At 38.6% G+C, this 26,338-nt stretch overlaps 1 protein-coding gene across 4 annotated transcripts in view; it reads left to right on the top strand.

Annotated features, from left to right (window-relative positions):
- The first annotated feature begins 7,428 nt into the window (after nucleotides 1-7,428).
- Pdgfd (platelet derived growth factor D) overlaps nucleotides 7,429-26,338 on the top strand; it is a 228,828-nt gene continuing 209,918 nt past the window's right edge. Inside the window, exon 1 of one of the 4 annotated variants that reach the window (XM_037207776.1) lies at nucleotides 7,429-7,994. In XM_037207776.1, coding sequence (XP_037063671.1) covers nucleotides 7,871-7,994 — 124 coding nt within the window. In that variant the 5' untranslated portion in view covers nucleotides 7,429-7,870. The remainder of the gene's footprint in view (nucleotides 7,995-26,338) is intronic. The other 3 variants (XM_037207775.1, XM_037207778.1, XM_037207777.1) reach the window with 3 other exon arrangements.

Here is a 26,338-nt window from a genome sequence, read left to right as displayed (position 1 = left end):
ATTGTCATTCACTTCAAGCCTGTTGCAATCTTGTTCGAGTGGTCTGTACATGGAAGCTTCCCTAAGGTTGTACATGGTCACCCACTCAAGCCTCCATGTCGTAACCTTGGTGGAGTGGTCTGTACATGGAAGCTTCCCTAAGGTTGTACATGGTCACCCACTCAAGCCTCCATGTCGTAATCTTGGTGGAGTGGTCTGCACACGGAAGCTTCATTGAGGTATCAGTATGTGGCTCAGTTTCAGCACAAGCTTCTTTTGAGGCAGTATCTAGGCAGATTGTAAGCATGAGCCATCTAAGGAGCTATATTTGAAGTAACTGAAAATTTTACCTTCATTACTTGAAAGAAATGGCTTATTTCTTACTATTTCCATAAATTTATTTTTGGGTTCCACTCCCATTGTTTCCCACTGTGTCCAGTTTGTTCTTGAAGTAATATCATTGATTATTCTGAATAAAGTCAATTAGCTTACTTATTTTTTTCATGCGTATTTCCTGACATCTAGCCTTGTAATTGGTTCAAAGTGACCAGAGGTGACTCTTTATGGCTTTGAAAGTCACTTTTGTTGAATTAGAAAGCACATGATCATGAGATATGTCAATACTTCCTTCTCTCTGCAGCTAGTCCACTTTAAAAGACTCAGTACAAAGGCTGCAGAGATGATCCAGCCATTAAAAATGTGTACTGTCTTCCAGAGGACCTGGCTTTGATTTCCGCATGCAGGTCAAGTAGTTCACAACTGTCTATAACTCCAACTCACTCTTCTGGACTCTTTGGGTACATGCACACATGTGGTACATATATAAACACTCAGGCACACACATACACATTGAATAAGTCAGTAAATAATGAAATTAATTAATTAAATAATTGATAAAATAATAATAATGAGTAACTTAATAAATCTTTAAAAGACTGAGTACAAAGACTTATAATCAAGATGATTTTAGGAGACAAAAGATAGAATCTACTTCAAACTCTTAAAGGCCACTCATCGATAGAGAAAAAATTCACATCAGTAGAATTAAATTAATTCCAGAGAAAGAAAAGTATTGATAATTAATAAGGGTTAATAGCCACTGAAAATTTAAATACCATCACAGATTTAATCCAGCTCAGCTGAAAAGGAAAAATGGACATGTAAATAGCAAGGGATATAAACATAAAAAAAGACTTTCTTTGCTGAATTAAAGTTCTTCCTTAAAGAAAGAAACATTTAAAGGCTTAAGTATCGATTTCTTGCTAAAAAAAAATTACAAGGCAAGACAGAAATGGAAATATAAAAGTAACTGGATGTATGCCAATCTTATAAGGATAAAAGTACATCATTCTGAAGGGGTCTGGCAGACATCCCACACCAATTAAGGAAGAAATCTTGCAGAATATGCAACATATCCATCTTTGAAATTTTAAATTTCAATAATGCAGCTCAAGAATGGATGAAGGAAAATTAAAAAGTACAAGGTGAAGAAGAAAATATTGACATTGGAATTCATCGATGTGATGAACTCATAGCTCAATGACTGTTCACTGAGGTTGATGTGCAGCAGTGAAGAACCAAGACTAATGGATTATGACACTGCTGGAGACTAGGCTCGCTGTCCTGTCAAGACATCAAGGCAGTAGTGGAAACACAACCAACCCCAAATGATCACATCTGGAACTTACCACTCAAAATGTGCCCACTTTAGAACTTCCTAAATGCGTTTGATATTTCTCATAGGATTTTAGAGAAAATATACATTTGTATCTATGCTGTCAATATTCCCATGTGGAATGAATTAAAAACACCTGACTTCTGATAGCACTGATATATATGTATTATTATTACATATATATTAGGAAATGGCTAATCAAAAGATAAGTCAGGACAAAGGTATAAATAGGTCCACATCTGAGTTCATAAAGGAGAAATTTGGGGGCTCTTTCTGTATCACTATCAACTATCTTGTAACTTAAAAAATATTTATTTATTGTGTTTGTGTTGGTACATTAGTGTCTGTATGTGTACCAAGTAAGTGCAAGTGTCTACAGAAGACCAGCAGAGGGTTTACTTGGAGACCATAAGGTTTTTAAAAATAGGTGGTTAAAGTATTTTATTCAATCTATTTCACTTTTAATAATAATAATAATAATAATAATAAAGGAATAACTATCATGCATATAGTAGAGTAGTCAATTAAAATGTGGACAAGTTTAACTTAAAGGTCTCTTTATGCTTTATCTTTCAGAGAAAATCATGAGATGAGTCAAAAAATGGTAGTCTATTTCTTGAATATTATTAAGGACCAGCCTTAATAATCTTCCCAGGGGCCCAGAAGAGAGGCTGTGAATGGTGAGAATTATTTTTGAGGAAAGAATCTAAGTACACCAAGCTCTTTTGTCCATCTACTTTATTCCTCTGGGATAAAATTCTGTCTGCACAGTTTCAGTTCTGTTCTCAGGCCTAGCTCCTTTCTTGCCTGATTTCTCTCTACATTTATCTGCTGTCTCCTCTAAGTTCTATCTTAATTCTCTCATCTTAGTTCTGCCCCATCTAAGTTCTCATCCATCTAGTTCCTTCCCATCTTAGCTCCTCTCCCAGCCCCTTCTTTCTCGTCTTGCTCTTCCTCATCTTGTTCTTCCCCATCCAACTCTTCCTCTTCTTGTTCTTCCCCACCTGGCTCTTGCTCATCTTCCATCTTGTTCCTCTAGTACTCTCTTCTAGCCCTTCAGTCTAGTTCTTCCCCATCTCTGTTCATTTCTCTCCAGGTCTTATCCATCTAGTTCTTCCATTCTCTTCTCTCTTCTCCATCTAGTGCTTGCTCTGAAAATAAAACTGCCTTTTATCCCCTTCCCCTTATCTAAGCTATCTCTGCTCCCACAGTTTCTGGCAGGGTCGGGGAAGTGTGCTCAGTTGCTAGGCAACTTGGGTAAGCAATTTCAGTCACAGCTAGATATACCTGTAAAAAGGAACCCTTTAGTTTTGAGTTAATTGTTAAGGGTGGATGTAAAACTAGAGGTAAGACTTTGGAAAGGAGAAAGTGAAGCTTAATTAGCACCTTCACCAGGCATTCTCAAACGGATAGTCTGGATGCTTAAGTCTGTTCTTAGAGAGTACTGAGGTATCTCTGATAAGATATTTTCATCCATCCGAGATGGTCCTGGCTAGATGCTACCAATGACAATAATTACAGGAAGGCCTGAAATTAGGGATCCTGGTTGTGTTACTGCTCAGATTATTTAAATATTCTTTTAGTAGAGGGGAAATTGTGCCCAATGAATGATGGAAAAGCTACAATAGCACATGAGAAATTCATAGTAGGAAATGGCTAATAATCAAAAGCCAATATCACCAACACTACTTGAACCTCAGCTTGATCTCGGGAAGGCCCTTGGCTTCTTCCAGGTATTAACTTGTCATAATCAGTTGAAACCATACTTCATATTTATTTTGCGGCTTGCAGCAGCTATTTCCTAATCAGATAATAAAATTTAATATTTCATTTTGCAAATATTGATATATTCTATACATTTGAATTATTAATTTCTTGAAAAAGAGACAAGTTTTGAAAATAAAAATAACTGTCAAGATTGGGTATAAAAATACACATTTGAGATGACACTTTATATTAATTATTGAAATTTCAAAACCATGTTGATAATAATGTGTAGAAATCTTTTATTCATGCTAGTATATATGCTGTTTAGTTTTAACCGTCAGCTTGAAACAATCCAGAATCAGTGGAGAAGGAAGTCACAGTGGAGGATTGCACATATTAGATTGATCTCTGGGCATGTCCTTGGACATTTTGTAGTAACCCAGCCCTTTGTGAGTGGCACCTCTTCCTGGCCAGGAGACTCTGGAGTACATAAGAGTAAAGCTAGCTTAGTACTAAGTAAATAAGGAAGCAAGCAGACAGGCAGCCTGGGGCACTGACACCCCACCCCCATCCCCACACAACCCCACTCTGCCCCCACTCCCCAACTCTTGACTGAGCACATAATGTGACTAGCTGCCTGATTTCCTGTCTTGGCTTCTCTAAAGTGATGAATAGTAGTGTGACATTATGAGGTAAAATAAATCCTTTATTCCTTAAGTTGTTCTTGGTCTGAATATTTTATCATACTAACAGAAATGAAGTTAGGACAGAATATAACCAGACTTTGTAACCGAAATGATTCAAATGTATGTGGGTCTGAATGAGACTGCACTGGTATCACATACTGAAATCTATTTGTGTGGGCATGTTTTAAAAAGAAAACAAAATGTCCAGAGCTTTGAAAGCAGCCTTCAAAGTGGTGTCATATAAAGGACAGAGTAGAAATCAAGAGGCAATGTCCTGGATTCTTAGTTTTTTCTGAGACCTATTGAGCGAAAGGTGAACAACAGAGGAGATCCTCTTTGAAGGAAGTAGTCATCCTAAAAATGGCAACTGTTGTCAAGAGAATGGTTCTGCATGAGTTACAATTTAAAGATTGGCAGAAGTTCGGTTTAATAAAAAGGGAACAGGGGGTGACCCACTTGCAGAGTTGAGAAGTCTTTCAAAAGGCCAGGCCATATTTCATTTCTTTTCCATCGAGACTTTTTACAAGCAGCAAAAGAAGCCAAGAATGTTCGAAAATGAAACAGAAAACAGTATTCTTGGTTCCTATTATAAAGGAAAAGGGCACACGATAAAAATAGTGCCATGTCCTAGCTTAACCACATTACAGACCCTTCCTAATACAATATTTGTTTGGAATAAACACCACTATGGCTAGACCTATTGTAAGAGGCTATTATTTCTTTCATTTTCTTAACAATACATGCACCCTTTAGTTATGTGAATTTCACTGGGCAGTGGCTAAATATAGATGAGCTGATTTAAGTAGTTAATCATAATAATAATATTTATAAACTTGATTTCATTGTGTTGACTCATTCTTCTTACTGGTCTACAAGCATTTAAAAGCAGTGACTAATTCAATGTTTTGTTGAATTGGTTTGAGACATACATAAAAAAAGAAATTGGAATAATCTTCCCTCTTATCTTTGCGCCAGAGCTTTCCCACTCTCAGAGTACTTTTATTTAAATTTATGCTGTGCACAATAATGCCTTAGTAGCCATAACAGACCTAATTTGTAAAAGTTAGTTATTAAGTAATGCTGAAACAAGGTTCAGAATAATTAGTTTGACTCAGGTGCTTGATTTTTGTGTATTATTGCTGCAATTCAATATTTATTGCTATCAAAGATCATGTTAATAGTTATGTCTTTGAACATCCTCAGTCATAATATGTGCGACCATGTATTACCATGGCTTAAAAGGGTCCAGCATCAGTATATTGGATAAAACTACTTTAAATAAATACTTTAAATTTGATATTTTATATGAAATTGAGACAGATACTTTTACCATTTTGGTACTTATAATAAATACATAATCCACTGCACATTTTCTCATTCTTCCTACATCCTCGTGGTTGAACCTAAGTATGAAATTCAACCAGCATTTCTAGCTATATCTAGAAAATGGATTGGCTAGCCTCCTACTCATCTGTCTCTGGCTCCTCTTTTTTTATCAGTGCAGACATGTATCCATTTGCTTTGGTCTCTCTGCTTCAAAGGATTAAGAACCATATCTCGATTGCTATTTCAACTTCAAGATATTTTGAATAGAGAATGCAACAAAAGAAAAACTGCTTTTTGACAAATAAATAAATGAGGAAATGCAAACCTATGCTTATTTTTAAACTTGTGTATGTGGTACATATATGCATGTGTGTGCATGTGTGTGTGTGAAGCCCAAAAATTGACACTGGATTTCCTTGTTGCTTCCCACCTTCAGTTCTGAGACAGTGTCTCTGGCTGAATCATGAGCTTGCCCTTTAGGCTAGATGGGCTAGCCTGTCAACCCCCTGGGACATGCCTGTCTCTGCCTTCCACTGCACTGGGGCTTCAACTGTGTCCCACAGTTCTCGGCTTTCACACAGGTGCTAGGACCTGCACCTAGGTCTCCATGCACTTTACTGACTGCAGGGTCTCCTGAAAACCTACTTTTCGTGTTTCTCTTAGGGGCAGATAATATTTTGAAACAACATTATCAGATTTCCCCCCTCAAAGGTTTTCAAACTTTTTGATTGTGGCCTACAGAAATAATATGTACACTGCCACGCACGAGGTCCTAAAACGATGATGCCCACGAAGCAAGGGTGGCTTCGATGACCTCATAGAGAACTTTCTTAGCTACTGTGTTCCATTTTACTCACTTAAGAAAAATAGTGCTGGTGCCGAAATGAAGTGACCCACATCATTACCCTCTTTAGTGTCATATGGTAGAGTAGCCTCTGTCTCAGCACTTCTAGTGAATGCATATCATGTATGTCCTGAACCTTAGACTTTCAGGACTGGAAGGCCTAAAGGAGCTTGGGACTTCTGTTTTATAGATGTCACTAGTGAACAGTTGAGGAAATATGTATGTTTGGATTTAGATTCAGCTACAAACAACGATCATAGTCTAGATCATAGTCTAAAAGTATTTCATCTAACCCTTGCCATAGTCACACAAACTAAGAACTGCCACTTATTAGCAACTGCATTATGTAAAGAAAAAAGAGGTTCAGGCGTCTGGTACTTTCTTGCTTCCCTTTGCCCTGCTGGTTCTTGACCTTTGCCCAAATATTCCCCCTTCATTTCATGTATCATATGCACATATTTGAAATCTAGAAAGCAAGCAATAGGATTTTTGTTTTGTTTTGTCTTAGATAGGGCCTCCATATAGCCCTGGCTGGCCTTGAAATGGAGTTCACTATACAGCTTAGGATGGCCTTGAACTCCTTGTCCTCTTGCCCATGCACTAAGATCACAGGAATGCACCACTACATCTAATTTATTTATGTGTTCACTCATTTTCTGTTGTTGTTTGAGACAAAGTCCCATCATGTAGCTCTAGTTGACCTGGAAAGGGGTTATGTAGAGCAGGCTGGCCTCCAATTGCTGGCAGACCCTTCTGGCGTTAAGTTGTGCAAACACTCCCTTATTCTCATCCTGAATCTCGCTATTTCACTTAACATGATGGTATGGGTTACTGCAGTTACTGTAGGAGAGATTACAAATACATCTGTGTGCCTGGGAAAGCTGGCTCACTTGTTTATCATTCGAAATCACATGTGAATCAGCTCTGTCTTACAGACTGGGGCCCCAAGGCAAGCGCAGCATGGGTTTCTTTGTGATTGCATTTCCCACTGAGAGTATAGTGAAGTCTCCACTCAGTAGGCTGATTTGGGTTCTAGTACAATAAACAATTCCACTACAGCTCTGCTCCCCAGATACACCATCACCAAGGCCAGCACCTTAGCTAGCTGGCAGGAGGACTTAGCATTCCGCTCTTGAGAAGTTTTATCCTCCCCCCACTCCTGACCGCCTATAAAACCTTGGGAGATAGGAAGGGTCTGGCCGACCTTCACACTGGGCATGTTCAATGGCAGAGCTGCTTTGGTCCAGACTTCATGACTCTGGGATCCCTGCTCCCAGCTCCACTGCAGAATTATTCCACAGCTTCTGCGCTCCAGGAGGGCTAGACGCAGCGCCGCCCGCCCCCTGCAGCTTGTGCTGCAGCCGCCAGCCACCGGAGGGGGGCGAACCCACGTCAACCTGTTGTTTGTCCCGTCCCCATTGATCTAGTCAGCGCCACAAGGAAGTGCAGCACCCACACGCGCTTGGAAAGTTCAGCATGCAGGAAGTTTGGGAAGAGCTGGGCGAGTAGCTGGACTGCCCGGGCAGCGCAGGGCAGTGCAGGCAGCGAAGGCGCGGGGCGGTGCAGCAGAGGTCCACCGGCCCAACCCGGTGGGCTTTATTTATTTATATATTTATTTCTGGAACGAGGCTATTCCTAGGTCGCTGATCCCAAATGCACCGACTCATCTTCATCTCCATTCTTGTGTGCGCGAACTTTTGCAGCTATCGGGACACTTTTGCGACTCCGCAGAGCGCATCCATCAAAGCTTTGCGCAATGCCAATCTCAGGAGAGACGGTAAGGGATTCATTGATTTGTATTCTTCGTTGACAAGGTCACATTTGTCGTTGCCGGGGTTCTTTGGGCCATTCACCCCTCCCCCAGCCCCTCCGTTTTTTTTAAAATTTTCAAGTCAGACCAAAAGCATTGTTTGGGGTAGGGATCCTCCTGCTTCGCCCCGAGCTACGGTAGCTCCTCCTACCAGAACCGTACTAAAGAGTGTGAAGTGCCCTGGGGGCCATGGGAGGCAGTATGGTGGGTCAAGTGGGTTTATCCCTTGCATCTTAGAAGTCACGTAGGTAGGTGTGTCCTGGAGTAGTTGATACCAGGATGTGGGTGACTTCTTCCAGAGTTGGAAAGCTGAATGCTGTGCCCATTTTGGGTCAAGCTAATCTGACACCAGTAAAGCAGGCATTGTGGTAAGTGGTGGAGTCCAGTGGCCTTTACTGGATGACATAATTCTTATTTTAGTGAGGAGAGTAGGAATGACACGTTTCAGCATTGTGGTTATTTCTGCAGCAAACTGGCAATTTATATGTCATTTATTTTTAAGAGAAGTTATTGCTGCCCTCTCCGTCCCATCCCTCAAGTGGCTTTTCCTTGGAGTTCAGAGAGACTCAGAAACTCAAAAGTCTGGGAGGCAGGGCTGCTGGAATTTCCTTGTACCGCAGGGGACCTGGCTTCTATTGTTGGTTTCTTTTGTGCAGAGGCTTTCCAAGCTCCTGAAATGGCTGTCCTAAGCAAGGTCCTGAGCAGGCACACTTGTTTTCCTGTCTTGTGGAAGACACATGGGTCACTGGGTCCCTGAGACTCCAAGTTGAGTTTGTATTCCTCCTGGGCTTAGGACCTCAGCTGGAGCTGGTGGTCCCAGCATGGAGCAGTCCTTGCCACTGGTATATGGAATGGCCAAAGCTTTACTGCTTTTGTTTTCCTACATGAATTTCATTCTCTTTCACTTGCTTAAAGTGCCCACAGCCACTACTTTCTCCCATATCGTTGCCTGCCCCCAAACACCAAGGACATCACCAAGCTGTTCTTGGTGGCTTCAGTGTTTGAGCTGGCAGCATTTGACCATCTTAGTAAATTCATTGTAGACACCTTCATCACTTATGAATGTCTTACTTGATATATCATGAATTCAGACTCTGGGATTTTGAGTGGAAAAATACATTGCTATACTTTTTGATGACAGGTAACGCCAATGGCAGTGTCTTCAAGTTACCTGATGTGTTAAGGTGTGTGTCCCCAGAACTCACAATTCCCTACTGGATAGCAGTGCTTTAACTGCAGTTCAAACTACTGTAATCGTCTATTTTTGATGACCTTCATCTTAGGTTTTGCATTCAACTGTAAAGCAAAGAAACCCGAGTCTCAGTGCACTTCACTGGTTTGTCTTGCTAGGCAAAGTCTCCAGGATGGACAGATCTTTGAGTTTTCAGCTTTGCTAATTGTTCTTTATTTGCCTTTTTGACTTCAAAGAGTTAACCATCATGTTGATGCATGACTTCAGAGCCATAATTTTGTAACCCTCCCAAGTATCGGTTTCAAGAAGTCAAGGACAGAAAATGAAAAGTATGCAACCATTGCTTATTAACCCAAGATTCTGACCCAAATCCAGTCAGACAGCTCAGAGGGTTTTTAGTCTCCCTACCCCCTTCTTTTGTTGAAGAACACACTCTCATGTTAATTTTCTTTATTAGAACTCTGTATACAAGGGAGCTCTTGTCTACATGGGAACTTCTCAAAATACTGATGATGTCTTTAGATTCCTTCGTATTTTAGCTAAAGCTGTTTCACAGTTACTACAACACTACACACACTCACACACAAGATAGCTTAATTTTTCTATTTAACAATCTTTGAAAAAGGACTGGAAAGTAGGAAAAATCCAGACATAATTAATTAAGAAAATACTAACACTCATAATGCATAATGGCTTGATAGTTTATGGGAAAGATAGCTCAAAGAGGTGAGATTGAGTAGTAAGGGTTGAAAGTTGAAAGATTGGGTATTATAGTAGTATGTGTTTTACCATAGGCCCACTATCTCTGAACAGATAATTCAACATATCTGTAATATTAAAATACTACAGGGCAGGAGTGTGATTGGAAGAAAAAAAGTCTAAAAATGTTCTTTGAAGGGATCTTGGTGATAATGGAAAACAAGTGGTTGAGTGGCAGCCAGAAAGTTTTGTGGAGACAACTTTTGTACATTCTTTCCAGCCCTGATTGGTAGCCCAATGTCGGGGTCAAGAAAGGAACCATAAGGGGAGGGGCAGGTGTCTCATAGAAATGGCTTCCAATGTTGTGTTGGAATGTTCACAGGCTGATGCAAAGGGTCTTTGGAGACTGAAATTGGCTGCACATCTGGAGCTTGCTTGCCCCAGTCTCCATCGTGGCTTGTTAAGGAGGATAATGTCTTGCTGCTTTGACTTTCAGATGAAGACAGCACAGACATCTGATGGGGACATACATGAGAAATACATTCAGGGCAAAGACAGAAAACGAAATCCAATCAACGCTAATTTGTGGTCATTAGAAGATGAGGTCAATAGCCACTGAAAATCCTGAATGGGGGTGGATGCTACATGTTTGGTTTTTGAAATTCTGTTGGTTGCTGTCCAGTTTGGTGGTTGAAAAATGAACTATAAGGGATAAAGGCAGATGCCCCATGAAAAGGGCATAAGATCAGTGTTTTTGATTATTTCCAACCTGACAGAAAAAGTTTGGGTTTAATCAACTGTGTCTAATAGCACAGATATTGAGGAAGCTAAGAAATGATATAGAGATATTAGGTTAAAAAATGATAGGCTCCTCTTATAAGGTGATTGGTCTTCTGGAATGTTCTATTACAATATGTTATTATTGTGAAATAAGACCTCCAGATCCTTCCATTTAGAGTAGCAAAAGGTGGCCATTGGAGGAAGGTGGCAGATTTGATCCAAATGAGATTTTATAACTATGGAAGAATACATTACAATAATTTTAAACATGTAATTCAATGTTTATACTTCCTTGTCATACTATTAATCACTCTGCTCAAAATGCTTTACTTTAATCTCGTCTCTAAACCTAGAGCAGATTCTAATTTAGAAGTCACATCTTATTTTAGTGTCTATCAGTTGACGCTTCTTTGATAATGACTGTTCACACCAGGTGATGCTCTGACTGATACCAGAAAGAAAAATAGTCACAGCTAAACCACATTATTAATTATTCTAAAACCTACCTGAATAATAGTTCTTGCCTAGAGACTTAAGAATACAAATCCCTCTTCAAGTTCTGACCTTTTGTTGAAAGTACAAATGTTACTGATAAGCAACAATTCTAGACTGTCCTGATTGGATAATATCCCAGTATGGAACTGTCTCCAACTTTATCACTTGCTGGGGTGAGCCCTACAGGGTCTGGACTGTGCTGTCTTGGATTCCACAGCAGCATGTGTGAGTCTTAAGCAACGTGGCTCTCTAGAGGCATACAAATGACAACACATTGATCTTGGTTAGAGATCAGAGATGAAAAGGGATGGCAACAAAACAGAAAAATATAAACTGTCTCTTGTGAAAGTGTCTGAGAGCTAAGGGCCACAGGAGTGTCTAAATTTTGCATTTGTTTGTTTTTATAATTTCTGTTCAGTTCTAAGATTCAAATCTTACAATGCACATCCGAGTTTTCCTGTTTTCAATGCAGCTTGGTTTTGTCCTTCTAAAAGAATGAGTACAAGTGCTTGATTACCATTCTTTAGAAGGATGATATAGGGCTGGGGAGATTTAGTGGGTGAAGAGACTCAAGGTGGAGTCCTCAGAATCTTCTTTGAAATGCAGGTCTGCTCTCCCAGAACTCTTGCAGAGAGGCAGGGGCAATATGAGGAGAATCTCCAGAAGTTTGTGGGGAGCAGTACTGGCACATGTAGGAGGAGGTGGGCTCTGGCTTTATTTCAAAGTGGAAGGCGAAGACCAAGGTTGTGCCATGTAAGAACTCAATACCAAGGCTGTACTATGACCTCCATGTAAATGCAGTGGTATATATGCTAAAATTCACATGAATGAACGCAAACGCAAACGACAACAACAACAACAACAACAACACACACACACACACACACACACACACACACACACACAATGGTTATGAACAAAAGTTCCTGAAAAAAAAACCCCACCTCCAGCTGACCTATCAAAAGACTGATTAACTGATTAGAACTCTAATGATTGTGGAGAAGTTGGAATGTTGCAGGTCCAGAGCCCAATTGGGGGGGGGGGCTCTTTAGTCCTGTTAATAGCCATTCATAGCCTTGCTTTGTACCTGACCTAACATCTTTGTAAACATTAGGCAAATCATTTAGAATTTACAGACACCTACACCACAAATCGAAAGGCTAAGTGTCATCCAATTGCACTGATTGCATTGGAGGCTCATTTGCTCCACCCACTTGCCTTATGTCTCCACCAATGTGTTTTTAAAGTGTCCACATTCATGGTCTTCATTGTTCTGTTATTATAAAAACCTCAGGAAACCACTTCCAAACTGGAGTGAGGAATCTGGGGTAATATATATATATATATATACACATATACATATATATGTGTGTGTGTGTATGTATATGTGTATATACACACACACATACATATATATATATACACATTTTCCTGGACCATGGTGATTTGGCTTGGCTCCAGAATATATTCTCTCTTATCCCCTTTGAGTGAGAGTTGTGCTTTTGAGGAGTGGACAGGTGCCTGCATGCTGTGCATTGTAGGGTGTCTTGGTATGTCTGGATGCTGGGCATTGTACAGTGTCCTGGGGTATCTGGTTGTTGTTCATTGTAGGGGATTCTGGGGTGTCTGTTTGCTGCACATTGTAGGGTGTCCTGAGGTGCCTAGCTGCTGTGCAGTGGAGGTTGCCCTGAGCTAAGTTGTGAGCCACATTGACTGAAAGTGGTTTTGTCTGAAGGACTTTTTTCCTTTAAGTGACTAAAAATAAAACCAAATCGCTTCAGAACAGTAGGACCAAACATGGAGGAGAACCCACAGAGTCACTGTTCTCTTCTAGTCAATATAAAGACTTGGGAGACCAAGAAAGGTTTTCAGTCAAAGAGAAGATGAATAGGAGTTTAGAACTTGGGGACGGTGAGGGAAGAGAGTGAAGTTTATTAGTGGAAAGAAAGCTCTTCTCAAGATTTAGAGATGAGAATAATAAAAAGAATACTAATAAAATAAAATAAAGGGCTGGCAAGATGGCTCAGTGAGTAAAGGTGCCTGTGCACAAGCATCCCTGGAACCCATGCAAAGGTGGAAGGATTGAATAGACCTTACAAAGCTGTCCTCTGACCTGAGATACAGACAGTGGCATGCATGTCCCCATCGTGCACACACAAGATATATAAATAATGATGAAATAAAAGTAAAAGTGCACGGATGCACATGTCCACTAGTTAAGGAACCAGGAGGAAATGTGAGGTGTTTGACTGTAATTCTGAGGGTGTAGGCAAACCTTCAGAAGACTGCACTGAGGTGGGGGATGTAGCTCAGTCAGCAGAGTGATGACCTAGAGGGCCTAAGGAGCTGGGTTCTACCGCCACCACCGTATCTAACTGAGTATGACGGCACATGCCTGTAACCCCAGCACTTAAGAGGGAGCATCAGAAAGATCAGAAATTCGAGGTCATTCTTAGATACATAGGGAGTTCAAAACTAGCCAGGGCTACATGAGACACTGCAACCCCTCAAAAATTATAAATAAATAAAGGAAAGAAAGAATGAGGGGAGAAAGAAGAAGGTGATTTTAATTGAGAGAGAAACATGGCTTCTCCACATTGAATGCAGAAACTGTGTTTTAAGGAGTGAGCCAGGCCATGGGTGTGGTGGGACCAGACTCCTTGTAAACTAATTGCCTGTATAACATTTACTCAGATTGTGTTAGTTTGTTTTCAAGATGACAATAGGAGGCATGAATGACTTCTCTAGTTCAAAATCTCCAGATGCTAGTACCCAAAGCCACTTGCTATTCTCTATGTCCCTCTAACTCCAGAAGCTTTTTTGTCACTCAATATGGAAAATATTGTATCCTTAATTTGTTCTGAGGTCTCCACAAGGAACTGTGGAAGGTCAGAAAAACTTGGGTAGGGTTTTATAGCACTAAGTCATTTCAGATATCCTCATTTCAGAATTAAAAGCAATTTAAAAGCAAACACCATCGCCAAGTGGTGGTGACACATGCCTTTAATCCCAGCATTTGGAGGTAGAGGCTGGCAGATCTCTGTGAGTTTGAGGCTAGCCTGGTCTACAGAGCTAGTTCCAAATCCTGCCTCAAGAAAACAAACAAACAGAAAAACGCAAACCCTTTACAATAACTTTTGTGGGTAGGACAGTTTCAGCAAAAGCACAAAGGGATCATATATAACAAGAAAAAGCATCTGACACAGATGCAGTAGGAAGAAACATTCTGTCTCCCTACATAGTATTTCAGGACCAAATAAATGTAAGTCATAAATAAAGGCATAGGCCCATAGTTCACATACAGGAAGCAGTATGTCCTTGTGAGGTTTTTCTCTACAACAAGAATGAAGCATGTTCTGTTTTGTTTCACTGCAAGCATTGATGATCCATACTGTAGTATATCTTCTTTCCTATCTTCACCCTGGTCTACTGACATCTATATATTATCTTAGTATTTTCTTTCTTATGATTTGTGGGACCCATGGTTTGTTGATTTTCATATTGGCAGGTGAGAAATTGGTAGAGGCACCATAGCAGAGGCACGTGAGCTGCCTTTCATCACTGGAGTGACATTTTCTCAGATTTTAAGGTTTTGCCTCAGTACCTACTGTCTTGTAAAGTGGGTGCATGAATGTTTTGGACTCATGTAGTGCTGTACCAAGTGTGATTTAAATTTTTTATACTTTACTCAGTACTTACTGTCTTGTAGAGTGGGTGCATGAAGGTTTTGGACTCATGTAGTGTTGTACCAAGTATGATTTGAAATTTTTTATACTTTATTATAATTCTCATATGTCTAATAAAAATTATAACTCATATAAATTTAAACTGTTTTTATTAGCTATTTATTTTTAATTAACAGAAATTTATATATCTGTGTGCAACATTTTTCGAAATATAAATTTATTGTGTAATGCCTGAATCAAACTCATTGGCATATGTATCATGTCATACACTTTTTGATGGTAAGTACACTTAAAATCTACTTGACAGTTTTCAAGCATGCAATATTTGGTTAATAACTATATACATACACATCACATCTCATCAGCTTGTGTTTGCTAAGATTCTTGGAGTTGTAAATGAGCTGCAGCATGACTAAGCACAGAAACAGTTACTGAGTGTGACTATGAACAGGAGTTGGACAACTCTTCACCTCATGTAAGAATAGACTCACAGTTCTGTATTTCACTGGAACATTAAGTATGCAACATAGCAACATCCCCCTTTTATGAAATGTTGCTGACACACCCTTAGTTGTGGGAAAAGCAACCAAATGAACCAATAAATAAGTAACAAATTTACTCAAAAGCTTAAATGATGGTAACAGTATATATAAACAAGCCATTAAGGTTTTGGTAGATAATAAAGGATCACCGCTTGACTTTAATTACACTGTAATTCTATCCTGCTTGTCCTACTTGCTTAGGTGATTCCCATATCTGCACACAGGATATTAACATACGATTTGAGCAGAGAGGGCATTGAAGAGTGAGACCTAGGGATATTTCTCCCTCCATGTTTCAAGGCTTTAGAAAGTTTTCATGAAAACAAACATCTGACTTAGGTTTTTGTTGTTATTGTTATTGTTTATTTCTTTTGTTTCTTTAAAAAATTTTACAGTGCATGTTTTCAACGCACCATACTGCATTACATAAGGATATTTTCTTTCATATATATATTTAAGATTTACTTATTTATTATGTATACAGCATGTATGACTGCAGGCCAGAAGAGGGCACCAGATCTCATTACAGGTGGTTGTGAGCCACCATGTGGTTGCTGGGAATTGAACTCAGGACCTCTGGAAGAGCAGCCAGTGCTCTTAACCTCTGAACCATCTCTCCAGCACCACATAAGGATATTTTCATACAAATATTTATTAAAACATTGAGCACATTTTCTCATACCCAGAACTTCTCATTTGTCTCTCCTCTCCTTTTCTTAACCCCTTTGTTCCCCAACACAGTTTCATTTCTACTTTCATGTCATATATACATTCATGATTTTATGAATCTATGCAAAATAATGCACATGAGATAAAGTATTCTCTATGTCAGCCCAGCTTCACTTATATAACATGATCGTTTCCACTTGTACCCATTTTCCTGCAAATGACTTCATTCTTGACAGACAAAAACCATTCAGTTTGTGTCTAGTCCAAATTTTCTGTGTCAATTCCTTTGTTATTAGGCATCACGGTTGGTTTCATAGCTTAGCTAGGGTGTGATAAACACTGCTGTGTGAAGATTTCAGTGATAGGCTGATATGGAGGCTTGCTGGTGAGCAACAAAGAGTGATGTAGTCAGGCCGTATGGTCGATCTACTTTTAGATTTTTGGTTTCTTTTTCCCATACTGATTTCCAGGCTTGTTATTGAGATAGGTGCAAATAGTTCCAGCTTATCTGCATATATCAGTAGAAATGATTAGATAATGTCCAGTGCAGTTACTGGTTTTTAAAATGATGTCCTTGAGCCATCAAGAAATTTTTACATGTTTGATAGTTGTGCCAGGTTCATAAGCTGGAAGTATCAATAGCTATAGAATTTATGGAGGTAACGCAGAAAATTCAACATTTACTAGGACTCAACCCCCACTGGGAATGAGCTTGTGTAGTTGAAGCTCATAGATATGTCTAGTCAAGAGCGAAGTGAACAAGGGGTTATCTTTGCACTGTAGGTTAGACTCCATTGGGTTCAGAATCCTTAGTAACTTGTGTGTGCACAAAGCCCATATTCAACCTACATATTTTAGTTTGTAAAAAAAAGTGGCTAGGGAGTTGTGTCAGGTACAGGGGTTGGTAACACTTTTGTAGAGGTCAGATGGCAAATATTTTTGGATTTCCAGGTCACATGGTCTTGGTTCTGCAATCAAAGCAGAGAACAGCCACAACAATTGCATAAAAGGATGGAGATGGCTATAAACTTCTTCAAAGTGTTTTAAATGTATAAAACCTGACTCCCCAAATGTGACTGGGAGCCTGTAAGTTGCAATTTAGAGGAATTATACATGTTTGTTTAAGTGAAGGCTGAAATTGTGGTGAGGAAAGGGTACATACAAAATCTAACTATAGTTAGAAAATAAAAACAACTCATTTGTAGCATCAGACACCTTGACTTAGCATCAGCTCATGATATGGATTGATAATCATAGATTGACCATAGATCATAAATGGAAAGGTAGATCAATGCACTGAGAGCATCATGAATCATGTCTCTGAACAGGTGTAGTTGAATGAAGCTTAAGGACTGCCACTGCCACCCCAGACAACAGTAAGACTAACTTTGCTCTTTGTCCTATCAAGAAGGTGGCAATTCCCTATATATGTTGCTTCGTTCAGGTACCCTGGGTCTGGGTGTATAGTTTGCTTGGTCTGTTACTTTCGTGGTTCTACTTTTCCCATAACATTAGCTCCATGACCTAGGTGTCTGGGGTTCATTTCTCTTCTGTCTCTAACTTTCTCTTCTTGTTGGCTACCTCTGCTCAACTAATACACAGGCTCAGGTCACCTTTCCCTGCCCTACAGAAAATGTGAGGCATTTTTCTGTTTCTTTTAATGGTGCTGTTCCATAAATATTCTCAGTGTCTCCACTCCCTTTCATCTCCAGTACCGGTTACTGCTTGAAAACATCCCACTGCCTCACTGAGCCATTCTGGTGGAGATTCTAAGCTTTCTAGTCTTCTCCGACTGAACAGTGGTATGAAACCTTCTCTTCACTTGAGGAATACTCCCTTTCTGTTTTGACTCTCCTAAATGATGGATTTGAAATGATGGTAGAAATAAGGTCCAAGCTAACACAGTTTTCATTTTAATTTCTTTGGAGAAGCAAGATTAGAGAAAACTTTAAAATATGTTTCATACTTTTTCTTTCTTTCTGACTGTTGCAAGTAGTGAAAGAAATGAGAGAGATCTGAGAACATTTTATGAGGATCCTATTAATATAAATAGAATGCTTGAAGGTAAAAGTAGTATCTTATGACCTATATGTAAGGGCAGCATTTGTGTGGCTAAAAAATAATGTTGCTTTAAAAGTAGACATTGGCTGCATACATAGAATTGTTCTGTGTTGCTGAGTGCTCCCCCTTTGGCTGGGTCTCCTGTAGGTCCTACAAATGCTGCTGTATTTTATTGGATTGTATCTTTTCATTTCTCCTACTGATCTTTTCTGGAAAATCTTATTTTATTCTGATTATTATGTTATTGTGGAGAAATAACCCATCGGCCTGTATTTTCTGCTTCTGTCTCTTTGCTGAACTCCTGATTTGTTTGTCTATTTATTTAATTTCATTTTATTACCCAAAGCTTATAATGAATGATCCCAATGGTACTTATGATAAGACTCTGATTCAGTAAAAACCTGTGAAATACTTAGTGTTTCGGTTTTTTAGGTTCTGTTTTACCCAATGGAGAATTCTGTGACAGACACATTGTAGTGGCTTTTGAGCATTCTTCGGTGAATGTGTTGGTCAGATACAACATTTTAAACAGAAGTGGTTACTCTACATCTCTTTTTCTTACTTCCAGCCTTCTCAGACCCTCTGCTTATCCTGTTTATATCATGAATCCTATGATTACAAATATTTGTTTACACAGCTAACATCTGCTTATATGTGTGGGCTGACTGGTGCTGTTGAACATCTTTACACTGTGTGTAGGTATGCCACTGTAATTGGTTTAACAAAAAGCTAGCTAAAGCCAATACCTAGGCAGGAGTTTTGAGGCAGAGCGGATGTTGGAAAGAAGAAGGGGAGGAGCCAGACAGACATGGAATGAGTCAGACACACAAAATGGGATAGAGATAAAAGCCACGTGGTAGAACTCAGATTAATAAAACATGGGTTAATTTAAATTTTAAGAGCTAGTTAGCAACAAGCCTAAGCTATCAGCTGAGCTTTCATAATTAATAAGTCTCTGTCATTACTGGGGAGCCGACAGTATCGACAAGAAAAGTCCAACTACAGATTGGCTCAGCACAGCCAAATATCCTCCCTTGTCCACTTCACTGGTTAGCACATAGGAGAAGTTCAATAAGATTTGATAAATCAACAAATCAACTAACCAGTATTCTCTTTTGTTGACAGATTTTAGGCCCCACAAGTCTCCTCATGATCAAACTGTGAGAGAAAGGGAGTTCAACCTTGACCTTTTGGTTGTTGGCTTGCTGTCTTAATTGTTGGGTGGTTGTTTTATCACTGACCAAGAGAGGAAATAAAGAGCAAAGTGGATAAGGGATAGAGATAGGAAAATAAGTTTTGGACACTTTACAGTAAACATCTGTGCATCATGTACCCAAGTCAAATGGGCTAATATTGTGAGGGTATAATAGTGCTCCACATTCCCCAAGCACTTTCAGCAAGGAAAGGGGCTCCTGCAGCTCTTATAAAAATGACTTCAGGTGAAGAATTGGTTACATATTCGCAGGAGACTGTTGAGAATTCAAACATAATACTTACTTTTAGACTGCTACCTTGGCATAAGCATAATGTTTTCAGCTAAGTTAGAACTAATGTTGAAGAAACACAGTGACATTTCAACTACTTTAACAAAAAACAAACTTTCAAATGTGTCAAAATAAACACTGATCAAAGTGGGCTCTTTTAGTATACTTCAGTGCTTTAAACACTTGTGCGAAATTTCTCCTCCTTAATACCAAATAAAGGTATAAACAGAAGTTAAAAGCTGGGGAGCAAGCCTTCAGAGTGAATCTGCATGATGCATTTTAAGAAGCAAAGGGATGACTGGTACATTTTCATTCTGTTTATGGAGTTATCTATGGTGAAACATGTTCACATCTAAGTGAAATATAGTATGCACTTTTATAATAACAAGAACACAGTGACAAAGTTATTAAATGTGAATGAAAAGATTTTAAAATATTTGTTGATTTTAAAAAGAGAGTGAGTCTTGAGTAGAGGGAGAGCTGCTTGGAATTTAGTTTAAGCAAATTTTAATAGGAGATACCTAAATAGCTCAAAAATCAGCCATGATCTTTCATGTTGATTCTGTGGTGTAATCAACCACAGAATCAACACTACAGGTTCACTAACCTGGCAGCAATAAGCATCAGCCTTTCTGGTGTCATCAAGGTATCTGCTGAGTCCTGAGGACATGGAGACTAGAGGCGAAGAACTGGGCAACAGGAGCAGTAAATAAATCCTAAGACACAGTCCTGACTCAGTTAAAGCTTATGCTGTGGCTGGAGAGAAAAAATATACTTATGAACAAACCCAATACAAGGTAGTGCCCTGAGTGTGGCCTTATGTGCCCTAGTGTGATATAATTGGGCTTTGCTGTTGTTGGTTGGTTGGTTTGTTTGTTTTAGGATATTCACTTTGAGGATTCTGTTTCCTTTGTCAAACTTCTTGCATTCTATCCTAATACTTGGTTTAGAAAAAGTGTACTAGTCAAGCTATTGTTGAACACAATACTTTGAAGATAAAAGGCAAATTTCTTACTAAGGTACTATTATACTGATTAAAATTTGAACTGAAAAGCAACTTTTAAGTCTATATTTATGACTTTTTCATCTGAGGGGCCAAGTACCAGAAAGCAGTGAGGATGTGGCAGAGATTTTGCAGAACACAGATACAATGGTTTTAAAAAGCTGAGAACAAAGTGTATATCCTCTCGCCCCTCCAATAGAGATCAGCTGTGAGCTAAGAAGGGCTTCGTTCACCCAGTCAAAAGCATGAGGACTAAAAGCCAGTGTGTACACCGTACACTCAATTACCAGCCTAGTAGGACTTAACTTTTTGATGCATCACAGTAAATTACCCCCTGGATTACAGTAGACAAAAATGGCTTTATGTACCTTAATGTGTTTTTTGTTTGTTTGTTTGTTTGTTTTTGCCTCCTTTTGTTGAGAATGTAAACTAACCTAAGATACTCTCATATTTTTCTAAATGTAGTTCTTAAAAAAGGAAGAGCAATGGGAATTTATCACTTACATCAAACTATTATGTATACTATTGATAAATTTGAGGAATCCTGAGAACATGTTGAAATAGTTTAGACACATACTTAAGAGTTTGTACTCTTAACATATCGAGTTAGTATATCTGTGTATAGTGCATGGAGATATAATTTAGAAACTTTGAGGAGTTGAAGACAATTTTCAAAACAGTGAATACATTTGAGTAGCCACTGGTTGGTAAATCCTTGGACACACAGACATTTGGTCCAGACAGAAAGATGACAGGATGGGTACAGGGGCCAAGGTCTGAGCAGTGAACCATAAGCTATGGATGTTGGCAGCCATGAGGACTAGGGCAGGGATCCTACTTTATTATATTAAAGATGATTATTAAAAAGTACCCTTCAGCCAGGAAGTAATATTTGTTGGTTTATTTCCTAGATTTCTAATGATATCCCACTATATTTGCATTTCCATACTAGAGTCTAAAGTGTTGGAGACAATGTTATGATTATTTCATTAATTACATTATAAAATAGCTCATTAGAGTACCAACTCTAATGATGTAAAATGTATGTGCATGTGTCACAGTCACACACACATTCAAACACATATAAAATGACAGCTGCATTGAGTGATAGAACAAGGAAGAGATAGATCTAGAAGAGATAGTTGCACATATTAAGATTACTTGTTTCTGACAAGATCTCTCAGTGAGTAGAAAAGATGCCTGGAGCAAGCCAACCATCTGAGTTCAATCCTCCAGGTCCACATGGAAATAGAGAAATGACTCATCCCACTTGTCTTCTGACCTCCATATGTGTGCTGTGGCACAAGTGTAGGTAGACACACACATACACACTCACATATACACACACATACATATACACATACACACTTTCATACATACATGTGCACACATACACACATGTGTACATGCACATGTACATATACATACATCACATAAAAATAAAATTAAAAATGTAATTGAAAAAGAACTGGAGATGCAAGACAGAAGAATGTTAAACATTCCAGTAGGGTTTTGGAGCTTAGGCTCTTAGCTGACATTGAATTCAACCCTTGCCATACTAAATCATCACTGCCCAAGAGAAAGATGATAGTGTAAATAAACTTTATTAACCACCTAAGTAAAGAAAAAGAGAAATGTGGGAAATTCCTTTTAAAGTATTTATTTAATCCAATATATATGAAGAGAGTTATATTTTCAAGGGCAGGATCTAAGTGCAGCATTAAATAAACATAAAATATTAAATATGGATTTACAGAGATTAATGGCTTGATCATTGAGATTAATAATTCAGCAAGCATACATTTTTTAAGGGTTACATTTTGTTTTATTCAGTCAACCATTATTCTTAAAAATAATAACTAACAGTCTTAAACTCAGTTATCCGGATGACACAGTGTATTGCCAGATGTTAAGATATTTGGGATGTTTTATGAAAACACCAGTGATGACATTTCTTTTGATTCCCAAATTAATTTGATGTAGGGAATGATAATGCTGTTTCTTATCATTTGACTATTTTTAATAATTACTCTTCCTTGCTAATCAGTAACAGATGTATGAAAAGGAGAATCCTGCTGTCTGTTTGGGGTATTTAACCATCATATACTCAACAGAGATATTTTTATGAAGTAGCCCGTATCTTCTCAGAGTTAGAGGCTTTGACATTTGTAGCAGGTTATTTTTTTAAAAAAAAATGAATTATAAAAACTGTTAAGACTTTAAAATAATCAAATCCCCACTTACTCAATGGCCCCAAATTTAAAGGCAATTAGTAAAGATTGCTACAGAAATATAATTCACATATCTCTTCCAAGTATTATACATATGCCACGCTTGTGGCTGTGTTTATGTTGGCAAAGTCTTTAATATAATTACAACTTGCAGTTTGTGCAAACAGAAATAGTCTATCACATAAAATTTCTTTTAATGTTGTCTGGTATCTTGTTTTTCTTTAACTGACTTTCATAATATCTCTTTGGGTTTTTTTTTTTTTTTTTTCAAGAGAAGCTTATATGTATAACAATGACCTAGGAAATTCTGCTGTAGGATTCATTTAGTCTATTTATGGAGAACTCAAACAAATTGCCCAGCTTGAAGCCTCATTGCATGAAGGACCACGGCATAAAACTGCCAGGTGAGATGGGAAAGGCTTTTTCTAAGCAAGAAATGCCTTCAGGAACTCAGCATCTCTTCAACAGCCCGATGTATGTCAGGACACAGCAGGGTTCTTGTGCTGCTGATAACATTTTGTTCCAAAGGCACTTTTCATTTTTCAACAGAGAAGTGAGTTTAAAAACAGCCAGTTTTAAAATATGCCTTGGTATGGCGTGTGCGTCATTTTCACTTATTTTTACCTGAAATCATTTCATTAATTTGTTTATGTTCTGCCTTCCGTCAAGTACATAAGCTCCATAATTATGAAGACATTGTATCTCTTATTTCCTGGCTCCTGGAGCAGGGTGTGGGATAAAAGAGGCACTCAAGGAACATTTGCTGATTGAGTGAATAGCAGCAGAGTGCAATCCAGGGAAATCTCCAACCCAAGCAAGAGAGAAGAATGTCAATGGAGAAAACAGGCTCACTTTGATACTAATGTGTCTTAAACTTCAGGTCCCTTGGTTTGGTCTCTTACATAAGACCCTATGATTTAATTTTATAGCCACAGTTTGCTGTTCTTATTCCTACAGAAGCTTCTCTGTTCTATATTTTTCGACTCCGAAAAATATAGATCATTCCTTAGTCTCAGGTTAAAGTGCTCATCCTGTCAGTTGAGGCTTGGTTTGAAGTACTATGGAAACAAAATTAGATGTGCTCTAACAGATGAGCTATTAATGCAACAGGGACTTTGTTTTCCTAAAATTGAGATTTAAGTATGTTATTGTAGAACCTAAATTGGTCTCCATGTCTGATGCTATCACCAGACTCTTATGTTACTTTCCTGGTGCACACCTCTGTACTCTCAAAGACATGTTGCCTTTGTTCCCAAATGTATGTTACACAGCTGTAGAACTTAATTAAATATTGTGTGACACAGCAAAACATGAAGGTAATAGAGTTTGTCTGCATAAATATTTAATTCATTGTTTTATCTGAACCTGAATGATGAGTTGCTTAAATAAAATTTACTAAGTCACTGGAGCAGTCTATTTTGAGTGCTGTAACAAAACCCTACGGCCTGATCAGCTCCAACAGCAGTCATTCATTCCCTCAAGGCTGCCAAGGTCAAGGAAGGAGGCTGCAAATCTGGGTTTCTAGAAAGACACTCTTTCTGGCTAGCACAGGGTTATCTGCTTGCTGTGTCCTTCACATGGCCTTTGTTTTTTATTCCTGTGGAGAGAGGGAACTTCCAATGCTCCTTTTTGTAAGGATCCTCGCCTTACCTTCCAGATGAGAGCCTTGCCCTTATCAACCCACCTAACCGTAGTCACCTCTCCAGAGGTTCTGACTTCAATTATAGTCACCTTGGGGCTCAGGACTTCAGCATAAGAACTGTAGGGAATGTGACTCAGTTTACAATAAATAGGTTTGAGCAGAAAAGACAAAGGAAAGATTTTACAGAAAGAGAAAAGAAAGGAAAACAAAATAAATTTTAAAAGACTGTAGGGCACCATTCAGAGATTGCTTCATCACTGTTTCATGTTTTTCTCATCTTTCAAGAGAGGGAGATTGGAATGCATGGGTAAATTATGGATCTACCTTGTGTAAGAACTGTTATTGCAAAGCATTTATCAGTATGAGATATAATCAAAGAACTTTGTGCCTAGTCAGAACTCAGTAACAGGAATGCACACATGTATTTTAAGCTGAAATAAAAATGCAAAAATCCCATTTCAACATGTATTTTCAATTAACCAATCTATTACTCTTCCAATGGCATTAAATAAGAGGGTTCATTATTGTGTGCATGGGGGGGGGAAATGATGTTATAAGGAGATACATGTATTGTATCGTGTGGCGTCCAGTTTATATCAGTTGAAGTTAATGAAATTCATTAACTTGAAAAGAAAATCTAACCCATGAAGGTTGAACAGAATACTGATTAAGGGGAGAAGAAAAGCCTGTCTCTGCCTCTCACTGGCAATACGTTCTTGGAAAGTTGCCCCCTCCCCTCCTGAGGATGCAGAGATTGAACAGCATCAACAGCAAACCTCTGTTTTAGGAAGTGAATGGAAAGATTAAGTGATGATTGTCAGTAAAACATTTAATACATCGAGAGGAAAATAGCATACAATCATGGGAAGGCTTTCAGATGCCTGTGAGGAGTTGCTTATTGAAGAAGGGGCCTTTCTATTTCCACCTTTTCTAGTAAAATTTAAATGGTGAAAGTTGTAGCCAAATATTTTGGTAAATGGCAATGGCAGTTGTGGTCACATTGTGGGGTTTTTGTTTGTTTGTTTGCTTGTTTGATTATTTTTGTGATAACTCCTTAGACTACATAAGTGTAGTCATTAGAAGGTTGGTTAAAGATAGTCCAGGCCACTTTTGGCTACTAAACTATAGCATAGAGAGATATAATGGCAAGACTCCCACTGTGATAGAGTTGGGATTTAAATACAAGGTTTCTGATCTCTCATCTATTCTGCTCCACAGTGGTTTACACGTCTTTCTGTCTGTTGGTACGTATGACAAGTGGCCAATCTCAGTAAAATCAGTGAGTGAGCAAAAGTGGTCCTGTCCACATTTTGTCTTCAATATAATGCTTATAATTTTTATATGTTAAGTGAAAAGTAGTGGTAGGAACGGAGAATTCATATGATTTTTATCATTGTTATTCTATTTAGAGCTTTATCCTCCAGTGTTCCATTTACTGGAATGAGTCCATGAATCCAGCAAAGTTTATATCAAACAAGGATATAGTCTGAATTTCAGCAATCTCTTGCTTATGAGTAAAACATGAATCTAAATACAGTTGAATGCCAGGATGAAACCCACTTTTATCATGTTCCCTTACAAAGCTTTCCTGTGTGTCTAAAGACAACATAAATTTATTTTACCACAATTCCAGAACCAGATGTTAAAGGTGAGACATTGACTACACTGCTTACCATAGAAAGGTTGAATGAAGAATCTCATCTTCAGTCTGCTGGCATTTCTTGGCTTTATCCACATTACCATGGGCTCCACCTTCATGGTCACATTTCTCCTTCTTCTTCTTCTTCTTCTTCTTCTTCTTCTTCTTCTTCTTCTTCTTCTTCTTCT

The sequence above is a fragment of the Peromyscus leucopus genome, chromosome 7 (genome assembly GCF_004664715.2).
Source record: "Peromyscus leucopus breed LL Stock chromosome 7, UCI_PerLeu_2.1, whole genome shotgun sequence".
NCBI lineage: Eukaryota > Metazoa > Chordata > Mammalia > Rodentia > Cricetidae > Peromyscus > Peromyscus leucopus.
The sequence above is the reverse complement of the archived record's forward strand: the minus strand, read 5'-3'. Positions and strand labels throughout refer to the sequence as shown.